Here is a 27,666-nt window from a genome sequence, read left to right as displayed (position 1 = left end):
CTCGGAGATAACCAATGTGGTCACACAGAGAGAATGGGCAAACTTCACGCAGGCAGCAACCCACGTCAGGATCAAATTGTGGAATTCTCTGCCACAGAGGGCAGTGGAGGCCAAATCACTGGACGGGTTTAAGAGAGAGTTAGATAGTGCTCTCGGGGCTAGTGGAATCAAAGGATATGGGGAGAAGGCAGTCACGGGTTATTGATTGTGGACGATCAGCCATGAGGTTAATTCCCGGAATGGCGGGACTGTCGTATGTTGAAAGGCTGGAGCAATTAGGCTTGTATACACTGGAATATAGAAGGATGAGGGGGGGTCTTATTGAAACATATAAGATAATTAGGGGATTGGACACATTAGAGGCAGGAAACATGTTCCCAATGTTGGGGGAGTCCAGAACAAGGGGCCACAGTTTAAGAACGGAGATGAGGGAGAACTTTTTCAGTCAGAGAGTGGTGAAGGTGTGGAATTCTCTGCCTCAGAAGGCAGTGGAGGCCAGTTCGTTGGATGCTTTCAAGAGAGAGCTGGATAGAGCTTTTAAGGATAGCGGAGTGAGGGGGTATGGGGAGAAGGCAGGAACGGGGTACTGATTGAGAGTGATCAGCCATGATCGCATTGAATGGCGGTGCTGGCTCGAAGGGCTGAATGGCCTACTCCTGCACCTATTGTCTATTGTCTATGATCACAATGAATGGCGGTGCTAGCTCAAAGGGCCAAATAGCCTCCTCCTGCACCTATTTTCTATGTTTCTATGTTTCAAACCTGGGTCCTTGATGCTTTGAGGCAGCAGCGCTACCAGCTGTGCCACTGTGCCGCTATGTGGATAAGACTATTTAAGGAGCGTAAATGCAATGGATTTCTCTCAGCTTCTGTGTCCCTCTTCTCTCAGCTTTGTAATTCTGTGAAACCACAGAAAGGGAACAGAATAGCTGTGATGCCAGAAAAACCGAGTGGCTTTGTTTGCAGTGAGGCAGAGGATACAATGTTCTCTCAGGGCAGGAGATGCACATGAGATAAAGTACAATGTTGTGTTCTGCTGGTTAGGTGGAGCTGTACAAGAGATAGACTGTCTATTTAAGGGTATGGTGTGCAATAAAAGAATCAGAGGCCAACTTGCCACAGGGCAGAATATAGACACAAAATGCTGGAGTAACTTAGTGGGACAGGCAGCATCTCTGGGTAGAAGGAATGGGTGACGTTTTGGGTCGAGACCCTTCTTCGGACTCCGACCCGAAACATCACCCATTCCTTCTATCCAGAGGTGCTGCCTGTCCCGCTGAGTTACACTCCAGCATTTTGTGTCTAACTTCGGTGTAAACCAGCATCTGCAGTTCCTTCCTACATATTGCTACTGGACAAAAAATGCTGGAGTAACTCAGCGGGTCAGGCAGCATCCCTGGAGAGAAGGAATGGGTGACGTTTCGGGTCGAGACCCTTCTTCAGACAGACTGGACAGGTCAGTTAAACAAATGGTTCCCTTTAAATTCCTAGTTGGTCGATGTTTCTTGGCTACGGGTAGAAAACATGCAGAGAACAACCGGTTTCTTGGATCCAAGATAAAAAAAGTAGTGAGCTGACAAGTGGAATGGATACGGTGACTTGCTATACCAGGTTTTCTCTCGGGTGAAATCCAATATTCTCGCCTGTTGAAGTCCAAGGAACATGAAAAGGATCCTTCGCAACAATTTCTCCTCAAGTTACTCTATAACAGCAAATTAATTCGTCATTATTGTTCGGGGAATATGCAATATGTCTCTATGCAATATAGAAAATATACTTGCCCGTAAATGCAAATAATTGATTTAGCATAAAACAACATTGATATGGGAATGTTTTTGGGTGGGAAAACTCCTGAAGAGAACAGCATAGTATCCAAACCAAGTGGCAGAAATGTGTAGGAAGGAACTGCAGATGCTGGTTTAAACTGAAGATAGACGCAAAAAGCTGGCGTAACTCAGCGGGGCAGGCAGCATCTGTGGGGAGAAGGAATGGAGTGACGTTTCGGGTCGAGATCCCTCTTCAGACAGTCTGAAGAAGGGTCTCAACCCGAAACATCACCCGTTCCTTCTCTCCAGAGATGCTGCCTGACCCGCTGAGTTACTCCAGCTTTCTGTGTCTATCTCTTTGGCAGAAATATGTCCAAGCTCGTGGATGGGAGTAAGGTGGTGAGAGGGAGGAGCCAGGAGATGTTTCAGAAAGGATTGCTGCAAATAAGAACTTCACTGTTCTGCTTTCGGTGACAATTAGATGACAGTTGACAATTAAATACACTTGATTTATTCACAAAATGCTGGAGTAACTCAGCAGGTCAGGCAGCATCTCGGGAGAGAAGGAATGGGTGACGTTTCGGGTCGAGACCCTTCTTCAGACTGATGTCAGGGGGCCGGGACAAAGGAAGGATATAGGTGGAGACAGGAAGATAGAGGAAGATCTGGGAAGGGAGGGACAGAGGAACTATCTAAAGTTGGAGAAGTCGACGTTCATACCACCGGGCTGCAAACTGCCCAGGCGAAATATGAGGTGCTGTTCCTCCAATTTCCGGTGGGCCTCACTATGGCACTGGAGGAGGCCCATGACAGAGAGGTCAGACTGGGAATGGGAGGGGGAGTTAAAGTGCTGGGCCACCGGGAGATCAGTTGCGTTAATGCGGACCGAGCGCAGGTGTTCAGCGAAGCGATCGTCGAGCCTGCGCTTGGTTTCGCCGATATAAATAAGTTGACATCTAGAGCAGCGGATGCAATAGATGAGGTTGGAGGAGGAGCAGGTGAACCTCTGTCTCACCTGGAAAGACTGTTTGGGTCCTTTGATGGAGTTGAGGGGGGAGGTAAAGGGACAGGTGTTGCATCTCGTGCGGTTGCAAGGGAAAGTGCCCGGGGTTAGGATGGTTTGGGTAGGAAGGGACGAGTGGACCAGGGAGTTGCGGAGGGAACGGTCTCTGCGGAACGCAGAGAGGGGAGGGGATGGGAAGATATGGCCAGTGGTGGGGTCCTGTTGTAGGTGACGGAAATGTTGGTGGATGATATGTTGGATCCGCTGGCTGGTGGGGTGGAAGGTGAGAACGAGGGGAATTCTGTCCTTGTTGCGAGTGGGGGGAGGGGGAGCAAGAGCGGAGCTGCGGGATGTAGAAGAGACCCTAGTGAGAGCCTCATCTATAATGGAGGAGGGGAAGCCCCGTTTTCTGAAAAACGAGGACATATCGGAAGCCCTAGTCTGAAACACCTCATCCCGGGCGCAGATGCGGCGTAGACGGAGGAATTGGGAGTAGGGGATAGACTTTTTGCAGGGGACCGGGTGGGAAGAAGTGTAGTCCAGATAGCTGTGCGAGTCGGTGGGCTTGTAGTAAATGTCCGTCACTAGTTTTTCTCCTGTAATGGAGATGGTGAGGTCCAGAAACGGGACGGAGATGTCAGAGATAGTCCAGGTATATTTAAGGGCAGGATGGAAATTGGAGGTGAAGTGTATGAAGTCAGTGAATTCTGCATGGGTGCAAGAGGTAGCACCAATGCAGTCGTCGATGTAGCGGAGGTAGAGTTCGGGGATGGGGCCAGTGTACGTCTGGAACAGGGAACTTGACTCTTGGTTCCAGCCCTCACCCTTCTTTGTTCCACCAAAGACCCACTAGCCCCCTGTCTCACCCCTCTCCTCTTTATACCGACTCTCTTTCCACTCAGTCGTGATGTAGCTTCCCGACCTAAAACATTGTCTGAAGATGATTCCTGGACCCAAAATGTCATCTGTCCATTACCTCCACAGATACTGCCTGACATGCTGCGTTCCTCCAGCGCTTCGTTATTTTTTTTTCTAGATTCCAACATCTGCAGTTTCTTCTTGAACTTTAATGTTACGTTTCAAGTTTCTCCAAACTATTTTCTTTCGCAATATTTAGCAATCATCATGTAAATACTTCGCTTCCTCATTCGCCCTTCCAAAATACATGACTTCGCAATTTCCCCATATTGTACTTCCTCCTGCAAACTTTCACCCGCTCAATTAACCCGAAGCTCTGCAGGTTCTTTGCATCCTCCTGTGTTCCTTTCTGTCCTTTGTGTCCACCACTTACTAACCCACCTATCTTCGCATCATCAGTAAATCTGCCTCACACCCTCAGTTCCTGCATCATCAACCAGTTGAGCCCCAGTACTAATTCCTGGAGCTCCTGTACCACCAATCCCACATCTCTCCCCCTCACCCCTTCCCCTCACTCACTCTCCCCCTCACTCACTCTCCCCCTCACTCACTCTCCCCCTCACTCACTCTGCCCCTCACTCACTCTGCGCCTCACGCACTCATCCTCTCACTCACTCTCCCCCTCACTCACGCGTCCCCTGCCGAACTAGGACTGGAAGCTGCTGCATAGCATCCTGTAACTTGTGAGGGGGAGAGTGAGTGAGGGGGAGAGTGAGTGAGGGGGGGAGAGAGTGAGGGGGGGAGAGTGAGGGGGGGGAGAGTGAGGGGGAGAGAGTGAGGGGGGGAGAGAGAGAGGGGGGAGGGAGAGTGAGGGGGGGGAGAGTGAGGGGGGGAGAGTGAGGGGGGGAGTGAGGGGGGGGAGAGTGAGTGGGGGGGGGAGTGAGTGGGGGGGAGAGAGAGTGAGGGGCAGAGTGAGTTAGGGGAGAGTGAGTGAGGGGGAGAGAGAATGAGGGGGAGAGAGAATGAGGGGGAGAGTGAGTGGCAGAGTGAGTGAGGGGAGAGTGAGTGAGGGGGAGAGAGAATGAGGGGGAGAGAGAGTGAGTGAGGGGCAGAGTGAGTGAAGGGGTGAGGGGGAGAGATGTGGGATTGGTGTGAGAGGGGAGTTCGATGAGGCGGTAGTGGGGGGACGCGTTAGGGGGAGATGTGCATGAGTGAGGGGGTGAGGATGGTCAGGGAGGAACAGCTGCCTGCCGGCGAGGGTGGGTAGGGATAGAGGATGGGGTGAGACGAGAGGGGTGGGTTTCGGGGCGAGAGGGACAAGGTGAGATGTGTGAGGAGGTACATACATACATAGACAATAGGTGCAGGAGGAGGCCATTCGGCCCTTCGAGCCAGCACCGCCATTCAATGTGATCATGGCTGATCATCCACAATCAGTACCCAGTTCCTGCCTTCTCCCCATACCCCTTGATTCCGCTATATCAGAGCTATATCTAACTCTCTTTTGAATGCATCTAGTGAATCGGCCTCCGCTGCCTTCTATTGCGGAGAATGAGGGGAAGGGGTGAGCGGGAGAAATGTGGGATTGGGGTGAGTGGGGGACGGGTTAGCGAGCGATGAAGTGAGAGGAGTGAGGTGAGAGTGTGAGCGGACGAGTGAGTGAGAGGGAGTGTGAGTGAGGGGGAGAGTGTGAGTGAGGGGGAGAGTGTGAGTGAGGGGGGAGAGTGTGAGTGCGTGAGGGGGGGAGTGAGTGAGTGAGGGGGGAGAGTGTGAGTGCGTGAGGGGGGGGGAGTGAGCGAGTGAGGGGGGAGAGTGAGTGAGGGGGGAGAGTATGTAAGTGAGTGAGGGGGGAGTGTGAGTGAGAGGGGGTGAGAGTGGAGAGAGTGAGTGAGTGAGGGGGAGAGTATGTGAGTGAGGGGGGAGTGTGAGTGAGGGGGAGAATGTGAGTGAGGGGGGAGTGAGTGAGTGAGTGAGTGAGTGAGGGGGGAGTGAGTGAGTGAGGGGGAGAGTATGTGAGTGAGTGAGGGGGGAGTGAGTCAGTGGGGAGTGAGTGAGTGAGGGGGGGAGTATGTGAATGAATGAGGGGAGAGAGTGAGTGAGGCGGATGTGTGAGTGGGAGTGAGTGAGGGGGAGAGTGAGTGAGGGGGAGAGTGAGTGAGGGGGGAGAGTATGTAAATGAGTGAGGGGGAGAGTGAGTGTGTGAGTGAGGGGGGAGTGAGTGAGGGGAGGGGAGGGTGTGTGAGTGGGAATGAGTGAGTGAGTGAGTGGGGAAGTGTGTGAGTGAGGGGGAGTGTGTGAATGAATGAGGGGAGAGAGTGAGTGAGGGGGGAAGTGAGTGAGGGGGGGGTGAGTGAGGGGGGAGTGTGTGAGTGATGGGAGGGGGGGAGTGTGAATGAATGAGGAGAGAGAGTGAGTGAGTGTGTGAATGAATGAGGGGAGGGTGAGTGAGTGATGGGGGAGTGAGTGGTGAGTGAGTGGGGGGAGTGTGTGTGAGTGAGGGGGGGAGTGTGAGTGATGGGGAGTGTGTGTGAGTGAGGGGGGAGTGTGAGTGATGGGGAGTGAGTGAGTGAGGGGAGAGTGTGTGAGGGGGGAGTGAGTGAGTGAGGGGGGAGTGTGAGTGATGGGGAGTGAGTGAGTGAGGGGAGAGTGTGTGAGGGGAGAGTGAGTGAGTGAGGGGGGAGTGTGAGTGATGGGGAGTGAGTGAGTGAGGGGGGAGTGTGAGTGAGGGGGGAGTGAGTGAGTGAGGGGGGAGTGTGAGTGATGGGGAGTGTGTGTGAGTGAGGGGGGAGTGTGAGTGATGGGGAGTGAGTGAGTGAGGGGAGAGTGTGTGAGGGGAGAGTGAGTGAGTGAGGGGGGAGTGTGAGTGAGGGGGGAGTGAGTGAGTGAGGGGAGAGTGTGTGAGGGGAGAGTGAGTGAGTGAGGGGGGAGTGTGAGTGAGGGGGGAGTGAGTGAGTGTTTTGACGGTTTGAGGGAGAGACTGAGGGGGATGATGAGGGTCGGGTCGGGCCTGCTCCGCTGCCGGCCGGTTGAGCCTCGCCCTCGGCTCGGACGCAGCCAGGAAGCCCCCCGGGGGGGGGGGGGGGGGGACTCTCACCCAGCAGCAGCCCGTCCATGTCGAAGATGACGTGGGTGACGGGCCGGTAAGATGAGCAATTGGCCGCCGCCTTTGTCGTCTCCGCCGCCGCCATGTTGTAGGTAGTGAGTTGGAAGTGGGGGTTGCGGTCGGCCACCCGGGGGAGCAACGGAGGCAACGGCGGGGAGATGTGGGCGGGCGGCGGGGGCGGGACAACGGCGCCATGAGTGGCAGGGAGCGCGACCAATGACAGGGGGCGGATCACGGAGTGGAGGGGCGGCCCAATAGGGACGTGAGTGGCATGGAGTTCGACCAATGACAGGGGGCGGATCACGGAGTGGGGGCGGGTCAACGGGGCAGGGGGTGGGATTTGGGTAATGAGTGAGATGGGGAAAGCCAATAGCAGGACTGAGTAGGATGGGGGCGGGTCATTGAGCAATGAGTGACGGGCTCGGTGAGCGGGAGGGGGCGGAGGCTATGGAGGGGCGGGACTAGGTGAGCAGGAGGGGGGCGGGGCAGGAGCCGGGGCTCGTGGAGCGTCTGGGGGCGGGGGCTATGGAGGGGCGGGGCCTGGGGATGGGGCGAGGCTGGGTGAGCACGAGGGGGCGGGCCGGACGAGCGGGTGGGGGCGGGGTCTAGGCAGGCTTCCTGGGGCGTCTGGGGGCGGGGCAGGGGGCGAGGCTAGGTGAGCGGGAGGGGGCGGGGCCTGGGAAGGGGCAAGGGCTCGTGGAGCGTCTGGGGGCGGGGCTGTTCAGGTGGCGGGGCGCTGTGAGCTGGTGGGGGCGGGGTCTGGTGAGGGGGCAGGGCTCGTGGAGCGTCTGGGGGCGGGGGCCTGGGGAGGGGCGGGGCTAGGTGAGCAGGAGGGAGCGGGGACTGGGTAGGGGGCGGGGCGCGGGGTCTGGGGAGGAGGCGGGCCTGACGAGCGGCTGGGGGCGGGGGCTATGGAAGGGCGGGGCTGGGTGAGCGGGTAGGGGCGGGGCCTGTGTAGGGGGCGGGGCTAGGTGAGCGGTCGGGCGGGAGTCCGCCGACTGGGAGCGGCGCTCGAGACGGTGAGAGAGAGAGAGAGACGGCTTGGGTTTGTGGGGGGTGATATCTGTGCAAGTGGGGGTGGTGACGGACCCTGTGGCAGTGGAGGTGGGGCCAGGGGTGACACCTGTGCCAGTGGGGGCGGGTCATGCCAGTGGAGGGGTGGGGCCAGTGGGTGACACCTGTGCCAGTGGTGGGGCGGGCCCCGGTTGGGCCCAAGTGCCAGTGAGTGACACCTGTGCCAGTGGGGAGGTGGGTGCCAGTGAGGTTGGGCCTGTGCCAGTGAATGCCATCCGTTGCACTGGGGGTGGGCCCTCTGCCAGTGCGGGTGGGGCCAGTGAGTGACACCTGTCCCAGTGGGGGAGGTGTGTGCCAGTGAGGACGGGCCTATGTCAGTGTGGTTGGTTTCAGTGGGAGCAGTGCCTGTACCAGTGAGTGACACCTGTGCCAGTTTGGGTGGTGCCAGCGAATGGCACCTGTGCCAGTGGGGGATTAGTACGTCAGTGCGGTTGGTGCCAGTGGATGCAGGGCTTGTGCCAGTGGGATCAGGGTCTATGCCAGTGAGTAACACCTGTGCCAGTGGAGGTAGGACCTGTGCCAATAGGGTTTGGGACGTGTGCCAGCAGGGCAGGGCCGGTGCCAGCGGAAGGAGGTCCTGAGCCAGTGAGTGATACCTGTGATTACCAGTGCAGGTAATGCCAGTGAGTTGCATCTGTACCAGAGTGCTGGACCTGTGCCAGTGGGGGTAGGCCCAGGCCAGGCTAAAAGGTGTACCTCCTCAAGGTGTGCACATCCAGGCTGTAGCTGGTTACACGCAACATTGCTCTCGTAAACAACCGCCAATATCCAGCATTAGTCCTACTCTTACTCTGTCCTCACCTCCCCGTCCAGCCTCCTTTATCTTCCCCGCCTCTGTTTACAAGAAGTCTCCGACCTGCATGCTTGTTTAGTGCGGACCGAAGCTGAATTAATCGCTGCCAACAGTCAGCAGTGTTTAATTATCATACGTAGCGAAACAGAACAATGAAATGTTTACTTGCAGCCCCACAGACTCATCCAGTGACTTGTGAAGCTGTCACCCGCGCGACTGGCTTTTATCTCATCTATTATGAAGGGGATGATATCTCATTTATAAATTAGATGCGTAGGAAGGAACTGCAGATGCTAGTTTGCACCGAAGATAAACACAAAAAGCTGGAGTAACTCGGCGGATCAGGTAGCATCTCTGGATAGAAGGAATGGGTGACATTTCGGGTCGAGACCCTTCTTCAGACTGATGTCAGGGGAGGGGGCAGTACAGAGATAGAATGTAGTCGGTGACTGTAAGACTGGTAGGAGAACTGGGAAGGGCGAGGGGATGGAGAGAGAGGGAAAGCAAGGGCTATTTGAAGCTAGAGAGGTCTATGTTCATGCTGCTGAGGTGTAAGCTACCCAAGCAAAATATCTGGTGCTGTTCTTGGTTCATGGTCACGTTAGAGGCAGGAAACATGTTCCCAATGTTGGGGGAGTCCAGAACCAGGGCCCACAGTTTAAGAATAAGGGGTAGGCCATTTAGAACGGAGATGAGGAAAAACTTTTTCAGTCAGAGAGTTGTAAATCTGTGGAATTCACTGCCTCAGAAGGCAGTGGGGTGCAGTTCTCTGAATGCATTCAAGAGAGAGCTAGATAGAGCTCTTAAGGATAGCGGAGTCAGGAGGTATGGGGAGAAGGCAGGAACGGGGTACTGATTGTGAATGATCAGCCATGATCACATTGAATGGCGGTGCTGGCTCAAAGGGCCGAATGGCCTACTGCTGCACCTAAAAAAGGGGGGAAATTGCTCCTAGTGTGTAGGGAGTGGATGAGAAAGTGGGATAACATAGAACTAGTGAAACAGGCCCTACAGGCCACGTCAACCATTCACACTAGTTCTATATAATCCCACTATACCTTCCACTGCCTATATACTAGGGGCAATTTACAGAGGTCAATTAACCTACAAACTCCCACGTTTTGGCGATGTGGAAGGAATCGAACTCACGCAATCACACTGAGAATGTACAAACGCCACACAGACAGCACCTGAGATGAGGATCGAACCCCGAGGCACTTTGAATGCAGAATTAACTGTGTTAAGTAACCTTGCTGACTACTTTTATTATTTTTATTTCAGCAACATGAATATCTTGGCGGTGTTTCTTCTGCTCCATTTCTCACAAACAATTCTCGGCCAAAGTGCAGATCAGCGACCCAACTATGTTATTTTCATGGCGGATGATCTCGGTATTGGAGACCTAGGATGTTACGGAAACACCACTATCAGGTTTGAAGTTCACTGTGTGTGCACATGTGTGTGTGCGTGTGTTCGCATGTGTATGAAGGATATTGGAAAAACTTCACACAGTCCTTGGAAAATGTACTGTAAGCGTGTGCATGAGGGATATTGGCAAGGACCTAACGTGCTGGGGTAACTCAGCGGGTCAGGCAATATCCCTGGTGAACATGGATCGGCGATGCTTGTAGGAAGGAACTGCAGATGCTGGTTCACACTAAAGGTAGACACAAAATGCTGGAGTAACTCAGCGGGACAGGCAACATCTCTGGAGAGAAGGAATGGGCGACGTTTCGGGTCGAGACCCTTCTTCAGACTGTGTCACACCTTACCCTTCTCCATGGATGGGTGATGTTTTGGGTCCAACCCCTTCTTCAGCACATCGTTTCTCGGTTTACCTCTTTGGGTAGCGAAGGAGGACACGCTTGTGTCGAATAATGACGGAATCTTCTCAGTTAGACTTGAAGCCACCATTTGCTGTTGCAATGGTATCAGTGCTGCAACTGAACCATAATTGGGGGCTGCACGATGTAGAGTTGCTGCCTCACAGCACCAGCAATCCGTGTTCGATCCTGACTATGGGTGCTGTCTGTACGGAGTTTGTACATTCTCCCCATGACCTGCATGGGTTTTGTCCGGGTGCTCCGGTTTCCTCCCACGCTCCAAAGACGTCCAGGTTTGTAGGTTAATTGGCTTGGTAAAATTGTAAATTGTCTATTTCTATGTTTCTATGCCCCTGGTGAGCGTAGGAGAGTGTTAGTGTACGGGGATCTCTGGTCGACGTGGTCTCAGTGAGCCAAAAGGCGTGCTGTATTTCTAAACCAAACTAAACTGTGGGTCCCATTGGGTGGGATGATTCTGTGTGAACGGGAGATCGATGGAAGGCTCAATGGGCCAAAGTGCCTGTTTCCATGCCTGTGTGCATGTACTCCACCACGCTTCCTGAAGTCAATCACTAGCTCCTTCGTCTAGCTGACATTTTGAGTTAGAGATGGCCTTTATCTCTCTCTCATTAAAGCTGAGGCTTTGTGGTGGGAAAGTATGGTGGTCACACCCAATAGAAACCAAAGATACTAGTGGAACAAGATAGACCACTCGACCCTAAAAACCGTAGTATGTCACGACGCCATTTTAGTATGCAGAAACTTGCAGAAACATTTTAAAAGAAAAATAACAAAAATCTGTGAATTGATAGATGAGATATATTCTGCATTCTAATGGTATCATCACACATACTGTTCCCCCAAAACACTGATTACACTGCGAGGCATAGCGAACGGCGGGTTTTGCCTAATAAAATGGCTCCTTTGCATACTACACTTCAGTATGGGCGATTTCAACGGAGTGGTTCATCTTGTTGCTCTAGTATCTTTGATAGAAACTGTGCACGGTGATCCTCAGAACGTCTAGAGTTGGCCAGAGCAGAGCAAAAACTACCAATGTTTTTACTCATTGCAGGCCCTTTTTTTTGGGTTGTTTGTTCGTTAAACTACATGGAAGCATATTTTATTGCAACTATATTTGCATTGCACTTCAAGATGAAAGTATAGTCGTACGCAAGCTGCTGTAGAAATGTGGATAAACATGCAACATTGCTGATAGTGCCAGTGGGAGGAGGTTAGTAAATTGGCATGAAAGCAACAACTTAGTCTGAGCCAACTGGTTTGGTCAGAATCTTCAGCTTCTGGCTTTCACAGGTGATTTAAATCTTTTTTAAACAAATTGGCGTGCACTGTATATGGATAGGAAAAGTTTAGAGGGATGTGGGCCAAAGGCAGCCTAATGGAAACTAGCTTTGATGGGGCATCTTGGTCGGCAAGGACGATAGACAATAGACAATAGACAATAGACAATAGGTGCAGGAGTAGGCCATTCAGCCCTTCGAGCCAGCACCGCCATTCAATGCGATCATGGCTGATCACTCTCAATCAGTACCCCGTTCCTGCCTTCTCCCCATACCCCCTCACTCCGCTATCCTTAAGAGCTCTATCCAGCTCTCTCTTGAAAGCATCCAACGAACTGGCCTCCACTGCCTTCTGAGGCAGAGAATTCCACACCTTCACCACTCTCTGACTGAAAAAGTTCTTCCTCATCTCCGTTCTAAATGGCCTACCCCTTATTCTTAAACTGTGGCCCCTTGTTCTGGACTCCCCCAACATTGGGAACATGTTATCTGCCTCTAATGTGTCCAATCCCCTAATTATCTTATATGTTTCAATAAGATCCCCCCTCATCCTTCTAAATTCCAGTGTATACAAGCCCAATCGCTCCAGCCTTTCAACATACGACAGTCCCGCCATTCCGGGAATTAACCTAGTGAACCTACGCTGCACGCCCTCCATAGCAAGAATATCCTTCCTCAAATTTGGAGACCAAAACTGCACACAGTACTCCAGGTGCGGTCTCACCAGGGCCCGGTACAACTGTAGAAGGACCTCTTTGCTCCTATACTCAACTCTTCTTGTTACGAAGGCCAACATTCCATTGGCTTTCTTCACTGCCTGCTGTACCTGCATGCTTCCTTTCATTGACTGATGCACTAGGACACCCAGATCTCGTTGAACTCCCCCTCCTCCTAACTTGACACCATTCAGATAATAATCTGCCTTTCTATTCTTACTTCCAAAGTGAATAACCTCACACTTATCTACATTAAACTGCATCTGCCATGTATCCGCCCACTCACACAACCTGTCCAAGTCACCCTGCAGCCTTATTGCATCTTCCTCACAATTCACACTACCCCCCAACTTAGTATCATCTGCAAATTTGCTAATGGTACTTTTAATCCCTTCGTCCAAGTCATTAATGTATATCGTAAATAGCTGGGGTCCCAGCACCGAACCTTGCGGTACCCCACTGGTCACTGCCTGCCATTCCGAAAGGGACCCATTTATCCCCACTCTTTGCTTTCTGTCTGTCAACCAATTTTCTATCCATGTCAGTACCCTACCCCCAATACCATGTGCCCTAATTTTGCCCACTAATCTCCTATGTGGGACCTTGTCGAAGGCTTTCTGAAAGTCGAGGTACACCACATCCACTGACTCTCCCTTGTCAATTTTCCTAGTTACATCCTCAAAAAATTCCAGTAGATTTGTCAAGCATGATTTCCCCTTCGTAAATCCATGCTGACTCGGAATGATCCCGTTACTGCTATCCAAATGCTCAGCAATTTCGTCTTTTATAATTGACTCCATCATCTTCCCCACCACTGATGTCAGACTAACTGGTCTATAATTACCCGTTTTCTCTCTCCCTCCTTTCTTAAAAAGTGGGGCCGAAGGTTCTGTTTCTATGTTGTAGGACTAAGATGGAGGCATGAGGAACCACAGACGCTGGAGTCTTGAGCAAAATACATATTACTGGAGTAACTCAGCAGGTATCACAAAATGCTGGAGTAACACAGCCGGTCAGGCAGCATCTAGGAGAGAGGGACTGGGAGACGTTTCGGGTCGAGACCCTTCTTCAGACTGGAGTAACTCAGCAGGTCAGGTACCATCTGTGGGGGGAATGGATAGGTGATGTTTCAGAAGGGTCCCAACATGAAGCGTCGTCCTCCACAGATGCTGCCAGACCCGCTGAGTTACTCCAGCACTTCTGCGTTTAGCTTGCAGAAGTTGATTGCCCAGGAGGTGGGGACTTTGAGGAAATGAGCGGTGTCTAGAATGGACAAACAGACGTCCTCACAACTGCCCCGGCAGACCCATTATTTCCGCCTGCTCCTGTCCCACGGAAATGATTTCCAACTACCTCGACTCCATCCTGAGTGAAAATCCTAGATTTTCAAAAAGCCTTTGATGAGGTGCCACACGGGAGGCTGCCAAGAAAGATGAGAGCCCACGGTATCAAAGGGCAGACGCTGGCATGGATGGCAGGTTGGCTGAATGGCAGAAGGGTGGCAATAAAGGGGGGCGTTTTCTGCTCGGCTGCCAGTGACTAACGGAGTTCCGCAGGGGTCGGTGCTGGGGCCACTGGTCTTCACGTTGTATACTGATGATTTGGACGAGGGGATTGGAGGCTTTGTGGCCAAATTTGCAGATGATTCGAAAATAGGTGTTGGGGCAGGTAGTGTAGAGAAAGCAGGGACTCTGCAGAAGGACTTGGACAGATTGGGAGAGTGGGCAGAGAAGTGGCAGATGGAATATAGTGTACTAAAGTGAGGAGCCATGCATTTTGATAGTAGGAATAAAGACGTAGACATAGAAACATAGAAAATAGGTGCAGGAGGAGGCCATTTGGCCCTTCGAGCCAGCACCACCATTCATTGTGTAAGAAAATAACTGCAGATGCTGGTACAAATTGAAGGTATTTATTTCACAAAATGCTGGAGTAACTCAGCAGGTCAGGCAGCAGCTCAGGAGAGAAGGAATGGGTGACGTTTCGGGTCGAGACCCTTCTTCAGACCCGCCATTCATTATGATCATGGCTGATCATCTACAATCAGTAACCTGTGCCTGCCTTCTCCCCATATCCCTCAATTCCACTAGCCCCTAGAGCTCTATCTAACTATTTTAAATTCATCCAGTGAATTGGCCTCCACTGGCAGAGAATGCCACAAATTCACAACTCTCTGGGTGAAAAAGTTTCTTCTCGCCTCAGTTTTAAAATGGCCTCCCCTTTATTCTTAGTCTGTGGCTCAAGGTTATGGACTCCCCCAACATTGGGAACATTTTTCCTACATCCAGCTTGTCCAGTCCTTTTATAATTTTATACGACAGCCCCCTTAGGATCAAACCCGGGTCTCTGACATTGTAAAGCAGCAACTCTACCGCTGCACCACTCAGCCGCCCTCTTGTTGAGTGGTGCAAAATTAAATTCAGCCATGATTAGAATGGATGTCAAGGGAGAAGGCAGGAAAATGGGATTAGGAGGCAGAGATCAAGCATACCAGAGATCAATCGTCACGGTGGCGCAGCGGTAGAGTTGCTGCCTTACAGCGAATGCAGCGCCGGAGGCCCGGGTTCGATCCTGACTACGGGTGCTGTCTGTACGGAGTTTGTACGTTCTCCCCGTGACCTGCGTGGGTTTTCTCCGAGATCTTCAGTTTCCTCCCACACTCCAAAGACGTACAGGTATGTAGGTTAGTTGACTGGGCAAATGTAAAAATTGTCCCTAGTGGGTGTAGGTTAGTGTTAGTGTGCGGGGATCGCTGGGCGGGGCGGACCCGGTGGGCCGAAGGGCCTGTTTCTGCGCTTTATCTCTAAATCTAAATAATTGAATGGCGGTGTAGGCTCGATGGGCCGAATGGCCTAATTCTATTCCTATAACTTGTGAACTTGTGATTGAATGGCGGTGTAGGCTCGATGGGCCGAATGGCTTAATCCTGTTTCTATAACTTGTGAACTTATGAATCTTCAACAGTGCATTCCTCTCCTGTTACAGGACCCCTCATATAGACAGCCTGGCACACGACGGAGTGTTGTTGACCCAACACATTGCCGCGGCGTCACTCTGTACCCCGAGCAGAGCTGCCTTTCTGACGGGCAGATATCCAGTCAGGTCAGGTAAGTGCATGTACCCGGGCCACACGCCTGGCGTTGGAGTGGGTCCAGAGGAGGTTTACGAGAACGAACCCGGGGATGACTGGGTTAATGTATGATGAGCATTTGACGGCACTGGTACTGGGCCTGTACTCGCTGGAGCTTAGAAGCATGAGGAGGACCTCAGTGAAAGGCCTGGATAGAGTGTAAGTGAAGAGGATGTTTCCACTAGTGGGAGACCCCTAGGACCAGAGGCCCCACTTCAGAATAAAAGGACGTACTGTGGCGGCTCCCAAGGGTCAGGCCATTCCACTATCGAATCCCTCGGCACGGGAATGGACTAGTTCGGGGGCGGCCCTCAGCTACAGGGATAAAGGGCAGGGGTTTAGGCGCGATCGTTCTCTTGAAGACCCGACTGGACAAGAGAACAACAGCAAATAAAATTCCTCCCAAAACACCTGGCTCCTCGCCTTCATTTCAGGCTTATCGCCGCGCCACATTGGTGACCCCGACGCTCCATTGGTGTCGTAATGGAGTCAAAAGACAGAGCCGCCGGTCCGTCCACCTCACAGGCCGATCGGGCCCTGTCTCACGACACGGTCACCGTTAAACTACTGACGTGCTGGACCGCCCGGCCTTGCGTCTGGTTTCAGCAGGCGGAGGGCCAATTTCAGCTGCGGGGCATTATTGTGGACGACACCCGCTACGTCTACCTGGTGGGGGCCCAGCGCCACGTCCGGGCGCCCCTCCAGGATTTCGGTCAACCACGCCGGCGGTTCGACCACCTGCACGTGGACATTGTGGGCCCGCTCCCACCGTCCCGGGGCATCACACACCTCCTCACGGTGGTGGACCGCTTCACACGGTGGCCGGAGGCCATACCGCTGGCCGACACATCCACAGCTACATGCGCTCGTGCGTTGGCCGCGCACTGGATTGCTCGCTTTGGGGTGCCGGTGCTCATCTTGTCGGACCGGGGGCCACAGTTCACCTCTGAGCTGTGGTCGGCCATGGCTCACCTGTTGGGCGTGCGGCTGCACCACACCACGGCCTATCACCCGCAGGCAAACGGCCTGGTGGAGAGGTTCCACCGGCAGCTGAAGGCGCGACTCTCCAGTCTGGATGGACGAACTACCATGGGTCTTGCTGGGCATCCAGACTGCGCCTAAGGAAGACTTGGTCTCATCTTCAGTGGAGCTCGTGTACGGGTCGCCGCTCACAGTGCCCGGGGAGTTCGTGCCGATGGCGCCGGGGCAGCAGGGACCGCGAGCGAGTTGGCAGGCTTATGGGGAGAAGGCAGGAGAATGGGGTTGAGAAGGAAAGATAGATCAGACGTGATTGAGTGGGTAATGAATGTACAGCTCAGGGTAATGCAAAATTTAAGGGACTCGGGGAATTGCTTGCTAGTGGTGAAGTGTTGGAAACAATTAGCGTTAGTGTTAGAGATACAGCGTGGAAACAGGCCCTTCGGCCCACCGAGTCCATGATGGCCATCAATCATCTCGTATACTAGTGCTATGTTATCCCACTTTCTGTAGTCGCCGTGGCATGGAAGGCTATGGACCAAATATGGGTGCATGGGATTAGTGGTACAGTGGCATGGACATGGTGGGCCGAATGGCCTGTTTCTGTATAGGAAGGAACAGCAGATGTTGGTTTACACCAAAGATAAACAGAATAAGCTGGAGTAACTCAGCGGGTCAGATAGAGCCTGGACAGAGTGGATGTGGAGAGGATGTTTGCACTAGTGGGAGAGTCCAGGACCAGAGGTCACAGCCTCAGAATTAAAGGACGTTTCTTTAGAAAGATAAGGAGAAATTTCTTTAGTCTGAGTGTGGTGAATCTTTGGAATTCATTACCACAGAAGGCTTTGGAGGCCGTCAATGGATATTTTTAAGCCAGATTTTTTATTAGTACTGGTGTCGGGTTATGGGGAGAAGGCAGGAGAATGGGATTAGTAGGGAGAGATAGATCAACCATGATTGAATGGCGGAGTAGACTTGATGGGCCAAATAGCATAATTCTGCTCTTATCACGTAGAAGCGTCATATCGGCAGCATCTCCGGAGAGAAGCAATGGGTGACATTTCAGGTCGAGACCCTCCTTCAGTCTCGACCCGAAACGTCACCCATTCCTTCTCTCCAGAGACGCTGCCGTCTCGTTGAGTTACTCCAGCTTTTTGTGTTAATCTTCCGCCCGTTTCTGTGTTGCACTGCTGTACAATCTAAAGGAGAAGGTTGTTCTCTCTTTTTCAGGAATGGTCTCCTTCAGCAGAATCGGTGTCTTTATATTTGCAGCTGGGTCGGGTGGACTTCCCACCAACGAGACCACCTTTGCCGAACTGTTGAAAGAACAAGGCTACTCCACTGCCTTGATTGGTAAGAGGGAGCAACCTTACCCTCTAATCTGAGGAAAGACATTCTAGCCTTAGAGGGAGTACAGAGAAGGTTCACCAGATTGACCCCTGGGATGGCAGGACTTTCATATGAAGAAAGACTGGATAGACTAGGCTTATACTCGCTGGAATTTAGAAGACTGAGGGCGGATCTTATAGAAACATATAAAATTCTTAAGGGGTTGGAGAAGCTAGATGTGGGAAGATTGTTCCCGATGTTGGGGAAGTCCAGAACTAGGGGTCACAGCTTAAGGATAAGGGGGAAGTCTTTTAGGACCGAGTCTGTGGAATTCTCTGCCACAGAAGGTAGTTGAGGCCAGTTCATTGGCTATATTTTAGAGGGAGTTTGATGTAGCCCTTGTGGCTAAAGGGATCAGGGGGTATGGAGAGAAGGCAGGTACGGGATACTGAGTTGGATGATCAGCCATGATCATATTGAATGGCGGTGCAGGCTCGAAGGGCCGAATGGCCTACTCCTGCACCTATTTTCTATGTTTCTATCCCTCGCCCTTTTGACCTGTAACTCCTCCTCTGTGTTATCATTTTCTGCCCTCTCTCTTGGACTGCACCCTTTTGTCTTCTTTCTTTGCACACACCGACGTGACTTTGGGTGTGTCCCGCCACACTGATGGAGTCACAAGGTCATAAAGCATTGAAATAGGCCCTTCGGCCCAACTCGTCCTTGCCGACCAAGTTGCCCCAATCTAAACTGATCCCATTTGCCCACATTTGTCCCTCTAAACCTTTCCCATCTATGTCGCTGTCCTAGATGTCTTTTAGATAGACAAAAAGTCCTGGAGTAACTCAAACGGGTCAGCAGCATCTCTGGAGAAAAGGGAATGTGTGACGTTTCGGGTCGAGGCCCTTCTTCAGACAGGGTGAAAAAGGGTCCAGTCTAAACAAGATTTTCAACCCGAAACGTCACCTATTCATTTTCTCCAGAGATTTTGCCTGACCCACTGAGTTACTCCAGCATTTTGTGTTTATCTTCAGTGTAAACCAGCATCTGCAGTTCCTTGCTACACAAGTGTCTTTTAAATTCTGTTATAGTCTAGGCTTCAATCTCTTCTGGCAGTACGTTCCATATACCCACCGCCCAACTGTGTGAAAATGTTGCCCTTCATTTCTTAGATTTAGATTTTTAGATTTAGAGATACAGCGCGGAAACAGGCCCTTCGGCCCACCGGGTCCGCGCCGCCTAGCGATCCCCACACATTAACACTATCCTACACACACTAGGGACAATTTTTACATTTACCCAGTCAATTAACCTACATACCTGTACATCTTTGGAGTGTGGGAGGAATCCGAAGATCTCGGAGAAAACCCACGCACGTCACGGGGGGAACGTACAAACTCCGTACAGACGGCGCCCGTAGTCAGGATCGAACCTGAGTTTCCGGCGCTGCATTCGCTGTAAGGCAGCAACTCTACCGATGTGCCACCGTGCCACCCTTTCCATAAAAACTTTCCCCTCTCACAGTAAACCTATGTCCTCTGGCTCTTGATTCCACTACAAGACTCTGTATTCACACCATCTCTTCCCCTCATGATTTTATACACCTCATAAGATCACCCATCTGCCTCCTGCACTCCAGAGAATAAAGTTATAGCCTGCCCAACCTCTCTCGAAAGAAATCTCCCTCTCAATCTCTCTCCTCCCCTCTCTCTCTGCCCCATCTCCCCAAATCCCCGCCCTCCCCACCCCGTCACCCTTCCACTCTCTCCCACCCCACCTCTCCCCACTGTCTCTAACCCTCTGGAGGGACATGGATCATGTGCAGGCAGAAAAGGTTAGTTTAACGGTATCTTGTTCGACACGCATGTATGTGCAGGGAATGGAAAAATATGGATCATGTACATGCAGAGGAGATGAGTTTAACCTGACATCAGGTTCACCATGGATATATCGTTGTATGTTCCATGAAAATGAATGATTGTCATTTGGAGATTGAGGCCGCACGGTGTCGCAGCAGTAGAGTCCCTTCCTTACAGCGCCAGAGACCCAGGTTCAATCCTGACTATGGGCGCTGCCTGCACAGAGTTTGTACATTCTCCCCTTGACCACATGGGGTTTTCTCCGGGTGCTCCCAATTTCCTCCCACGCTCCGAAGACGTGCAAGTTAGTAGGTTAATTGGTTTCGGTAAAATTGTAAAATCATCCCGAGGGTGTAGTGAAAAAGCTTTTCACTGTACCTCGGTACACGTGACAATAAACTAAATGGACTAACTAGTATATTGTAATTGTACGGGGTGACTGCTGGTCAGCGCGGACTCGGTGGGCTGAAGGGCCTAACTCCACGCTGTATCTCTAAAGTAAAGTAAACACCCAATGAGATCTGGGTGTCCTAGTGCATCAGTCACTGAAAGGAAGCATGCAGGTACAGCAGGCAGTGAAGAAAGCCAATGGAATGTTGGCCTTCGTAACAAGAGGTGTTGAGTATAGGAACAAAGAGGTCCTTCTGCAGTTGTACAGGGCCCTAGTGAGACCGCACCTGGAGTACTGTGTGCAGTTTTGGTCTCCAAATTTGAGGAAGGATATTGTTGCTATTGAGGGCGTGCAGCGTAGGTTTACTAGGTTAATTCCCGGAATGGCGGAACTATCATATGTTGAAAGACTGGAGCGACTAGGCTTATATACACTGGAATTTAGAAGGATGAGAGGAGATATTATCGAAACGTATAAGATTATTAAGGGGTTGGGCACGTTAGAGGCAGGAAACAAGTTCCCAATGTTGGGGGAGTCCAGAACAAGGGGCCACAGTTTAAGCATAAGGGGTAGGCCATTTATAGACAATAGACAATAGGTGCAGGAGTAGGCCATTCAGCCCTTCGAGCCAGCACCGCCATTCAATGCGATCATGGCTGATCACTCTCAATCAGTACCCCGTTCCTGCCTTCTCCCCATACCCCCTCACTCCGCTATCCTTAAGAGCTCTATCCAGCTCTCTCTTTAAAGTATCCAACGAACTGGCCTCCACTGCCTTCTGAGGCAGAGAATTCCACACCTTCACCACTCTCTGACTGAAAAAGTTCTTCCTCATCTCCGTTCTAAATGGCCTACCCCTTATTCTTAAACTGTGGCCCCTTGTTCTGGACTCCCCCAACATTGGGAACATGTTTCCTGCCTCTAATGTGTCAAATCCCCTAATTATCTTATATGTTTCAATAACATCCCCCCTCATCCTTCTAAATTCCAGTGTATACAAGCCTAATAGAAACATAGAAAATAGGTGCAGGAGTAGGCCATTCGGCCCTTCGAGCCTGCACCGCCATTCAATATGATCATGGCTGATCATTCAGCTCAGTAGCCTGTACCTGCCTTCTCTCCATACCCCCTGATCCCTTTAGCAAAAAGGGCCACATCTAACTCCCTCTTAAATATAGCCAATGAACTGGCCTCAACTACCTTCTGTGGCAGAGAATTCCACAGACTCACCACTCTCTGTGTGAAGAAATGTTTTCTCATCTCGGTCCTAAAAGACTTCCCCCTTATCCTTAAGCTGTGACCCCTGGTTCTGGACTCCCCCAACATCGGGAACAATCTTCCCGCATCTAGCCTCTCCAACCCCTTAAGAATTTTATATGTTTCTATAAGATCCCCCCTCAGTCTTCTAAATTCCAGCGAGTACAAGCCCAGTCTATCTAGTCTTTCCTCATATGTAAGTCCCGCCATCCCAGGGATCAATCTGGTGAACCTTCTCTGTACTCCCTCTAAGGCAAGAACGTCTTTCCTCAGATTAGGAGACCAAAACTGCACACATAATTGCTCCAGCCTTTCAACATACGACAGTCCCGCCATTCCGGGAATCAACCTAGTGAACCTACGCTGCACGCCCTCAATAGCAAGAATATCCTTCCTCAAATTTGGAGACCAAAACTGCACACAGTACTCCAGGTGCGGTCTCACCAGGGCCCGGTACAACTGTAGAAGGACCTCTGCTCCTATTTCTCAACTCCTCTTGTTATGAAGGCCAACATTCCATTGGCTTTCTTCACTGCCTGCTGTACCTGCATGCTTCCTTTCAGTGACTGATGCACTAGGACACCCAGATCTCGTTGAACATCCCCTCTTCCTAACTTGACACCATTCAGATAATAATCTGCCTTTCTATTCTTACTTCCAAAGTGAATAACCTCACACTTATCTACATTAAACTGCATCTGCCATGTATCCGCCCACTCACACAACCTGTCCAAGTCACCCTGCAGCCTTATTGCATCTTCCTCACAATTCACACCACCCCCCAGCTTAGTATCATCTGCAAATTTGCTAATGGTACTTTTAATCCCTTCATCTAAGTCATTAATGTATATCGTAAATAGCTGAGATGAGGAAAAACTTTTTCAGTCAGAGAGTTGTGAATCTGTGGAATGCTCTGCCTCAGAAGGCAGTGGAGGCCAATTCTCTGAATGCATTCAAGAGAGAGCTAGATAGAGCTCTTAAGGATAGCGGAGTCAGCGGGTATGGGGAGAAGGCAGGAACGGGGTACTGATTGAGAATGATCAGCCATGATCACATTGAATGGTGGTGCTGGCTTGAAGGGCTGAATGGCTTCCTCCTGCACCTGTAGTCTATTGTCTAAATCAAACAACTCTCGGGGACAGAACGCCAGGTAGCCCGACCTGTGAGTGCGTGTGAATGCAGGATTTGTGAGTTTGTACATCTCGCGATCTGCTTTACAGGGAAGTGGCACCTTGGTCTGAATTGTGAGGCCAGCGGCGACCACTGCCACCATCCGGCGAACCACGGGTTTGACTACTTCTACGGCCTGCCGCTCTCCAACATGCGCAACTGCAAGCCCGACAGCGGCGACATCTTTGTGGCGGGGTCCCGGAGCACCATCCGCCAGGCGGTGCCGCTCGTGGTCCTGGCACTCTTCACGTTGCTGTTGCTGGAACACTTGGCTCTCCTGGCCGTCCCCTGGAGAGCTCTCGGCCTCGTCTTCTTGACCGCCGCGCTGCTGATTGGCGTGGTGGTGCTGTTCCTGTCCCAGTTTCGCCATCTCAACTGCATCCTGATGCAGAATGACCAGATCATTCAGCAGCCCTTTTCATTTGAGAGCCTGACGCAGAGGCTGACCGGCGAAGCCACGAGCTTCATGGAACGGTAGGTGACGTGATTCCAATGACCTGTTTACTTGAAGGTGTCCTTTGTGTGTGACCTCCTCTCATTATCAGTTTAGTTCAGAGATACATAGTTTCAATGTGAAGGGGAAAAGATTTAATAGGAATCGGAGGTGTAACTTTTTCACACAGAGGGTGGTGGGTGTATGGAACAAGCTGCCAGAGGAGGTAGTTGAGGCTGGGACTATCCCATCGTTTAAGAAACAGTTGGACAGGTACATGGATAGGACAGGTTTGGCGGGTTATGGACCAAGCGCAGGCAAGTGGGACTAGGGTAGCTAGGACATTGTTGGCCGGTGTGTGCGAGTTGGGCCAATGGGCCTGTTTCCACACTGTATCAATCTATGACTCTATACAGCCTGGAAACACCACCTCGGCCCACCGAGTCCATACCGACCAATGATCCCCGTACATTAACGCTACCCGTCACACACTAGGAACAGTTTACATTTATAGCAAGCCAATTAACCTACAAACCTGTGCGTCTGAAGCGTGGGAGGAAACAGAAGGTCTCAGAGAAACCCCAGGCAGTCACGGGGAGAACGTACATACTCCGTACAGGCAGCACCCGGTTGCAAGCACTGTAAGGCAGCAACTCTACCGTTGCGCCACCATGCCACCTTGTACTCCAATTGTGCAGAAAGCAACTGCAGGTGCTGGTTTACACTGAAGATAGACACAAAAATGCTGGAGTGACTCAGCAGGACAGGCAGCATCTCTGCATAGAAGGAATGGGTGATGTTTCGGGTCGAGACCCTTCTTCAGAGTTCATAACTCATCGGAGCAGAAGTAGGCCATTCAGCCCATAGCATCTACTCTGCCATTCAATAGTGGTTAATAGACAATAGGTTGATCTAACTATCCCTACTTGACAGCCGTGACAATCAAGAATCTGTCAATCTCCACCTCAAAAATATCCATGTACTGGGCCTCCACGGCCTTATAGACAATAGGTGCAGGAGGAGGCCATTCGGCCCTCCGAGCCAGCACCGCCATTCAATGTGATCATGGCTGATCATTCTCAATCAGTACCCCGTTCCTGCCTTCTCCCCATACCCCCTGACTCCGCTATCCTTAAGAGCTCTATCTCTTATGTGGCAATTAATTCCACAGATTCACCACCCTCTGACTAAAGAAATTCCTCCACATCTCCTGAGTAATGGTATGTCCTTTTATTCTGAGGCTATGCCCTCTGGTCCTAGACTCCCACTCGTGGAAACATCTTCTCCACCTCCAGGCTATCCAGGCCGTTCACTATTCGGTACATTTCAATGAGGTCCCTCCTTATCCTTCTAAACTCCAGCGAATAATCGACATTACAGCCCAAAGAAGGGTTGTGACCCAAAACGTCACCTATCCATGTTCTCCAGAGATGTGACTTGACCCATTGAGTTACTTTGTGTCTTATGGATGTGAAGAAGACGTGGGTGAATCTAGAACGTAAGAATTACCGAGGAATGATCAATCTCGGCCTTTTGGCTGAGATCAAGTGTAGTATCACCTTCTTGCGTGGTTGCATCAGGTGGAGCGTAGAGCCAAGGCACGTGGGCACTAAGTGTCACTACCTGCTGAGGTTCTTTCTGCGTAAGAAGGAAATGCAAATGCAAAAGAGGTCGTCTCAGGAACAGCTGGAGAAGAGGTGTCCAGGCAGAAATGTCTGGGAGTGGGTTCAACTGGGGAGATCCCGAAAGAACCGCCAACAACCGAGTGAGGTGGAGGACATTTGTCAATGGCCGATGCTCCCTAGAGGAGCAAAGGGCTTAAGAGGAAGAAGGAGATAGATGGAAATTCAGGGTTGAAAATTCCAATCAAATCAGCCATGATCATGCGCTAAAGATGGAATGCAGCATGCTTACCTTCATTGGCCAAGGCGTATAGTTGAGAATAAGAGTCAGGAAGTCACGATGCAGCTTTAGTATGAATTTCATTGTTCCATTTTGGTACAGATGACAATAAAACACTCTTGGCTCTTGATAGGACTTTGATTGGGCCGCATTTGGTGCCGTGCAGTTCTGGTCGTCCCATTACAGGAAGGATCTGGAGGTTTTGGAGAGATTTAACTAGAATGCTGCCTATATTAAAGGGTATTAGCTATAAGGAGTTGTTGGACAAACCTAGATTGTTTTGGAAACATAGAAAATAGGTGCAGGAGTAGGCCATTTGGCCCTTCGAGCCAGCACCGCCATTGAATACGATCATGGCTGATCATCCAAAATCCGTTCCTGCTTTCTCCCCATATCCCTTGTTTCCGTTAGCCCTAAGAGTTAAATCTAACTCTCCCTTGAAAACATCCAGAGAATTGGCCTCCACTGCCTTCTGTGGGGGGTGGGGCATAGCTTTAAGTTGAGAGGGACAAAGTTTAATGGAGACTAGACCAAGTGGACCCGTTGGGCCCAAACCTCTCCTGCATTGGTGCAGCACCCTGTTCTCCCCCCCCCCCCCTCTTTCCTCAACCCCCCCCCTCCCTTCTCCCCCCTCCCCTCCTTTTAAACTTTAAAATGTGAATAACTTAAAAAATATAACACCGATTTCAATAAAACTACTTGCATTATCACTAAAGTGACAATGGTGAGTAAGGTGGGCCTAAAATTGTCGCGCTATCGTGTACCATTTTGGCTGAAGTTCAGTCACAAACAAGATAACAAATGAGAGTTTTAGTATATAGATGTGTGGTCAGGCAGTGTTTTTACACAAAGAGTGGTGGGTCCCTGGAACACGCTGCCTGGGGGTGGTGGAGGAAACATATATGACCTCTTGCAGACGGAGGAGATTAGCACGACATCACTTCTCAGAGAATGTGTGGGTGGTTGGGAGTTGAGAGTGGCAGAAGAGGGGCTGCCGCTTTACTGATTACAGGACTAAGGAGTTCCAGATAAAAGCCACTAACAAGTAACAAGCTTGGAGCTGGACAATGCCAGCTATGCACAGCAGTGAGGGAGCAATATAGTGTTCCTGAGATGCTGCCTGACCTGCTGTTACTCCAGCATTTTGTGTCCTGAGATGCTGCCTGACCTGCTGAGTTACTCCAGCATTTTGTGAATAAATACCTTCGAGCAATATAGTCAATAGATTTCAGCAGCCAATAACATCATTAACATTGGGTGGCATGGTGGCGTAGCACTGCTGCCTTACAGAGACAGAGACCCTGGTTCGATCCTGACTACAAGTGCTTGCCTGTACGGAGTTTGTACGTTCTCCCCGTGACCTGCGTGGGTTTTCTCCGAGATCTTCGGTTTCCTCCGACGCTCCAGGTTTGTAGGTTAATTGGCTTGGTTATAAATGTAAAATTGCCCCTTGTGTGTGTGCGTGCGGTAGTGTTAATGTGTGTGGATCACTGGTTGGTGCGGGCTCGATGGGCCGAAGGGACTGTTTCTGCGCTGTATCTCCAGACCTGAGCTTTGGGTGAAAACTGGGCACACGTAATGTCACCGCGTACACAAAAGAGCAGAGCACAGGAACAGGCCCTTTGGCCCACAATGTCTGTGCCGTACGCGATGCCATAATAAACTAATCTCCTCTGCCTCCATGTGATCCCTATCCCTCCATTCCCTGCATATCCATGTGCCTATCTACAAGCCTCTTAAACAGCACTATCGCATCTGCCTCTACCACCACCCCTGGCAGCATGTTCCAGGCACCCACCACGTTCAGTGTGGGGAAAAAAAACTATCCCCTCACAAACCTCTTTAAGCTTTGCCTCTCTTATCTTAAAGCTGTGCACTCAAGTCCCTGACATTCCCCCCCCCCCAGGGAAAAAGGTTCTGACTGAATTGTTCCTATGTTTGAAAGTGGCAATAGACAATAGACAATAGGTGCAGGAGTAGGCCATTCGGCCCTTCGAGCCAGCACCGCCATTCAATGTGATCATGGCTGATCATTCTCAATCAGTACCCCGTTCCTGCTTTCTCCCCATACCCCCTGACTCCGCTATCCTTAAGAGCTCTATCTAGCTCTCTCTTGAATGTATTCAGAGAATTGGCCTCCACTGCCCTCTGAGGCAGAGAATTCCACAGATTCACAACTCTCTGACTAAAAAAGTTTTTCCTCATCTCTGTTCTAAATGGCCTACCCCTTATTCTTAAACTGTGGCCCCTGGTTCTGGACTCCCCCAACATTGGGAACATGTTTCCTGCCTCTAACATGTCCAACCCCTTAATAATCTTATACGTTTCGATAAGATCCCCTCTCATCCTTCTAAATTCCAGTGTATACAAACCTAGTCGCTCCAGTCTTTCAACATATGACAGTCCCGCCATTCCGGGAATTAACCTAGTAAACCTACGCTGCACGCCCCCAATAGCAAGAATATCCTTCCTCAAATTTGGAGACCAAAACTGCACGGTGGTACAGCTGGTGGAGCTGCTGCCTGACAACATCAGAGACCAAGGTTTGATCCTGATCCTGCATGCTGTCTGTGGAGTTTGTACGTTCTTCGTGTGACCATGTGGGTTTCCTCCGGGTGCTCTAGTTTCCTCCCACATCACAAAGACTTGCGCGTTTGTAGGTTAATTGGCCTCTGTGAAGTGCAGGGAGTGGATGTGAGAGTGGAATAAGTGTGATCGGTGTGGACTCAGTGGGCCTAAAGGCCTATTTTCATGTTGTATCTGTAAACTAAATGTTCAAT

General features: G+C 51.1%; 2 protein-coding genes across 6 annotated transcripts in view; one reads left to right on the top strand and one right to left on the bottom strand.

Moving 5' to 3' along the window:
* pudp (pseudouridine 5'-phosphatase) overlaps positions 1-6,850 on the bottom strand; it is a 57,886-nt gene extending 51,036 nt beyond the window's left edge. The window contains exon 1 of the mRNA XM_078402956.1: positions 6,722-6,850. Coding sequence (XP_078259082.1) covers positions 6,722-6,815 — 94 coding nt within the window. The 5' untranslated portion in view covers positions 6,816-6,850. The remainder of the gene's footprint in view (positions 1-6,721) is intronic.
* An 845-nt stretch (positions 6,851-7,695) lies between these two features.
* LOC144595053 (steryl-sulfatase-like) overlaps positions 7,696-27,666 on the top strand; it is a 59,273-nt gene continuing 39,302 nt past the window's right edge. For 2 of the 5 annotated variants that reach the window (XM_078402037.1, XM_078402034.1), the window contains exons 1-5: positions 7,696-7,749; positions 9,879-10,028; positions 15,423-15,544; positions 17,776-17,898; positions 22,602-23,025. In XM_078402037.1, coding sequence (XP_078258163.1) covers positions 9,883-10,028; positions 15,423-15,544; positions 17,776-17,898; positions 22,602-23,025 — 815 coding nt within the window. In that variant the 5' untranslated portion in view covers positions 7,696-7,749; positions 9,879-9,882. Of the gene's footprint in view, positions 7,750-8,102; positions 8,419-8,901; positions 8,943-9,878; positions 10,029-15,422; positions 15,545-17,775; positions 17,899-22,601; positions 23,026-27,666 lie in introns of those variants that run through there. The other 3 variants (XM_078402035.1, XM_078402036.1, XM_078402038.1) reach the window with 3 other exon arrangements.

The sequence above is a fragment of the Rhinoraja longicauda genome, chromosome 7, assembly GCF_053455715.1.
Source record: "Rhinoraja longicauda isolate Sanriku21f chromosome 7, sRhiLon1.1, whole genome shotgun sequence".
NCBI classification, from domain to species: domain Eukaryota; kingdom Metazoa; phylum Chordata; class Chondrichthyes; order Rajiformes; family Arhynchobatidae; genus Rhinoraja; species Rhinoraja longicauda.
This window is presented reverse-complemented; position numbering and strand designations above follow the sequence as displayed.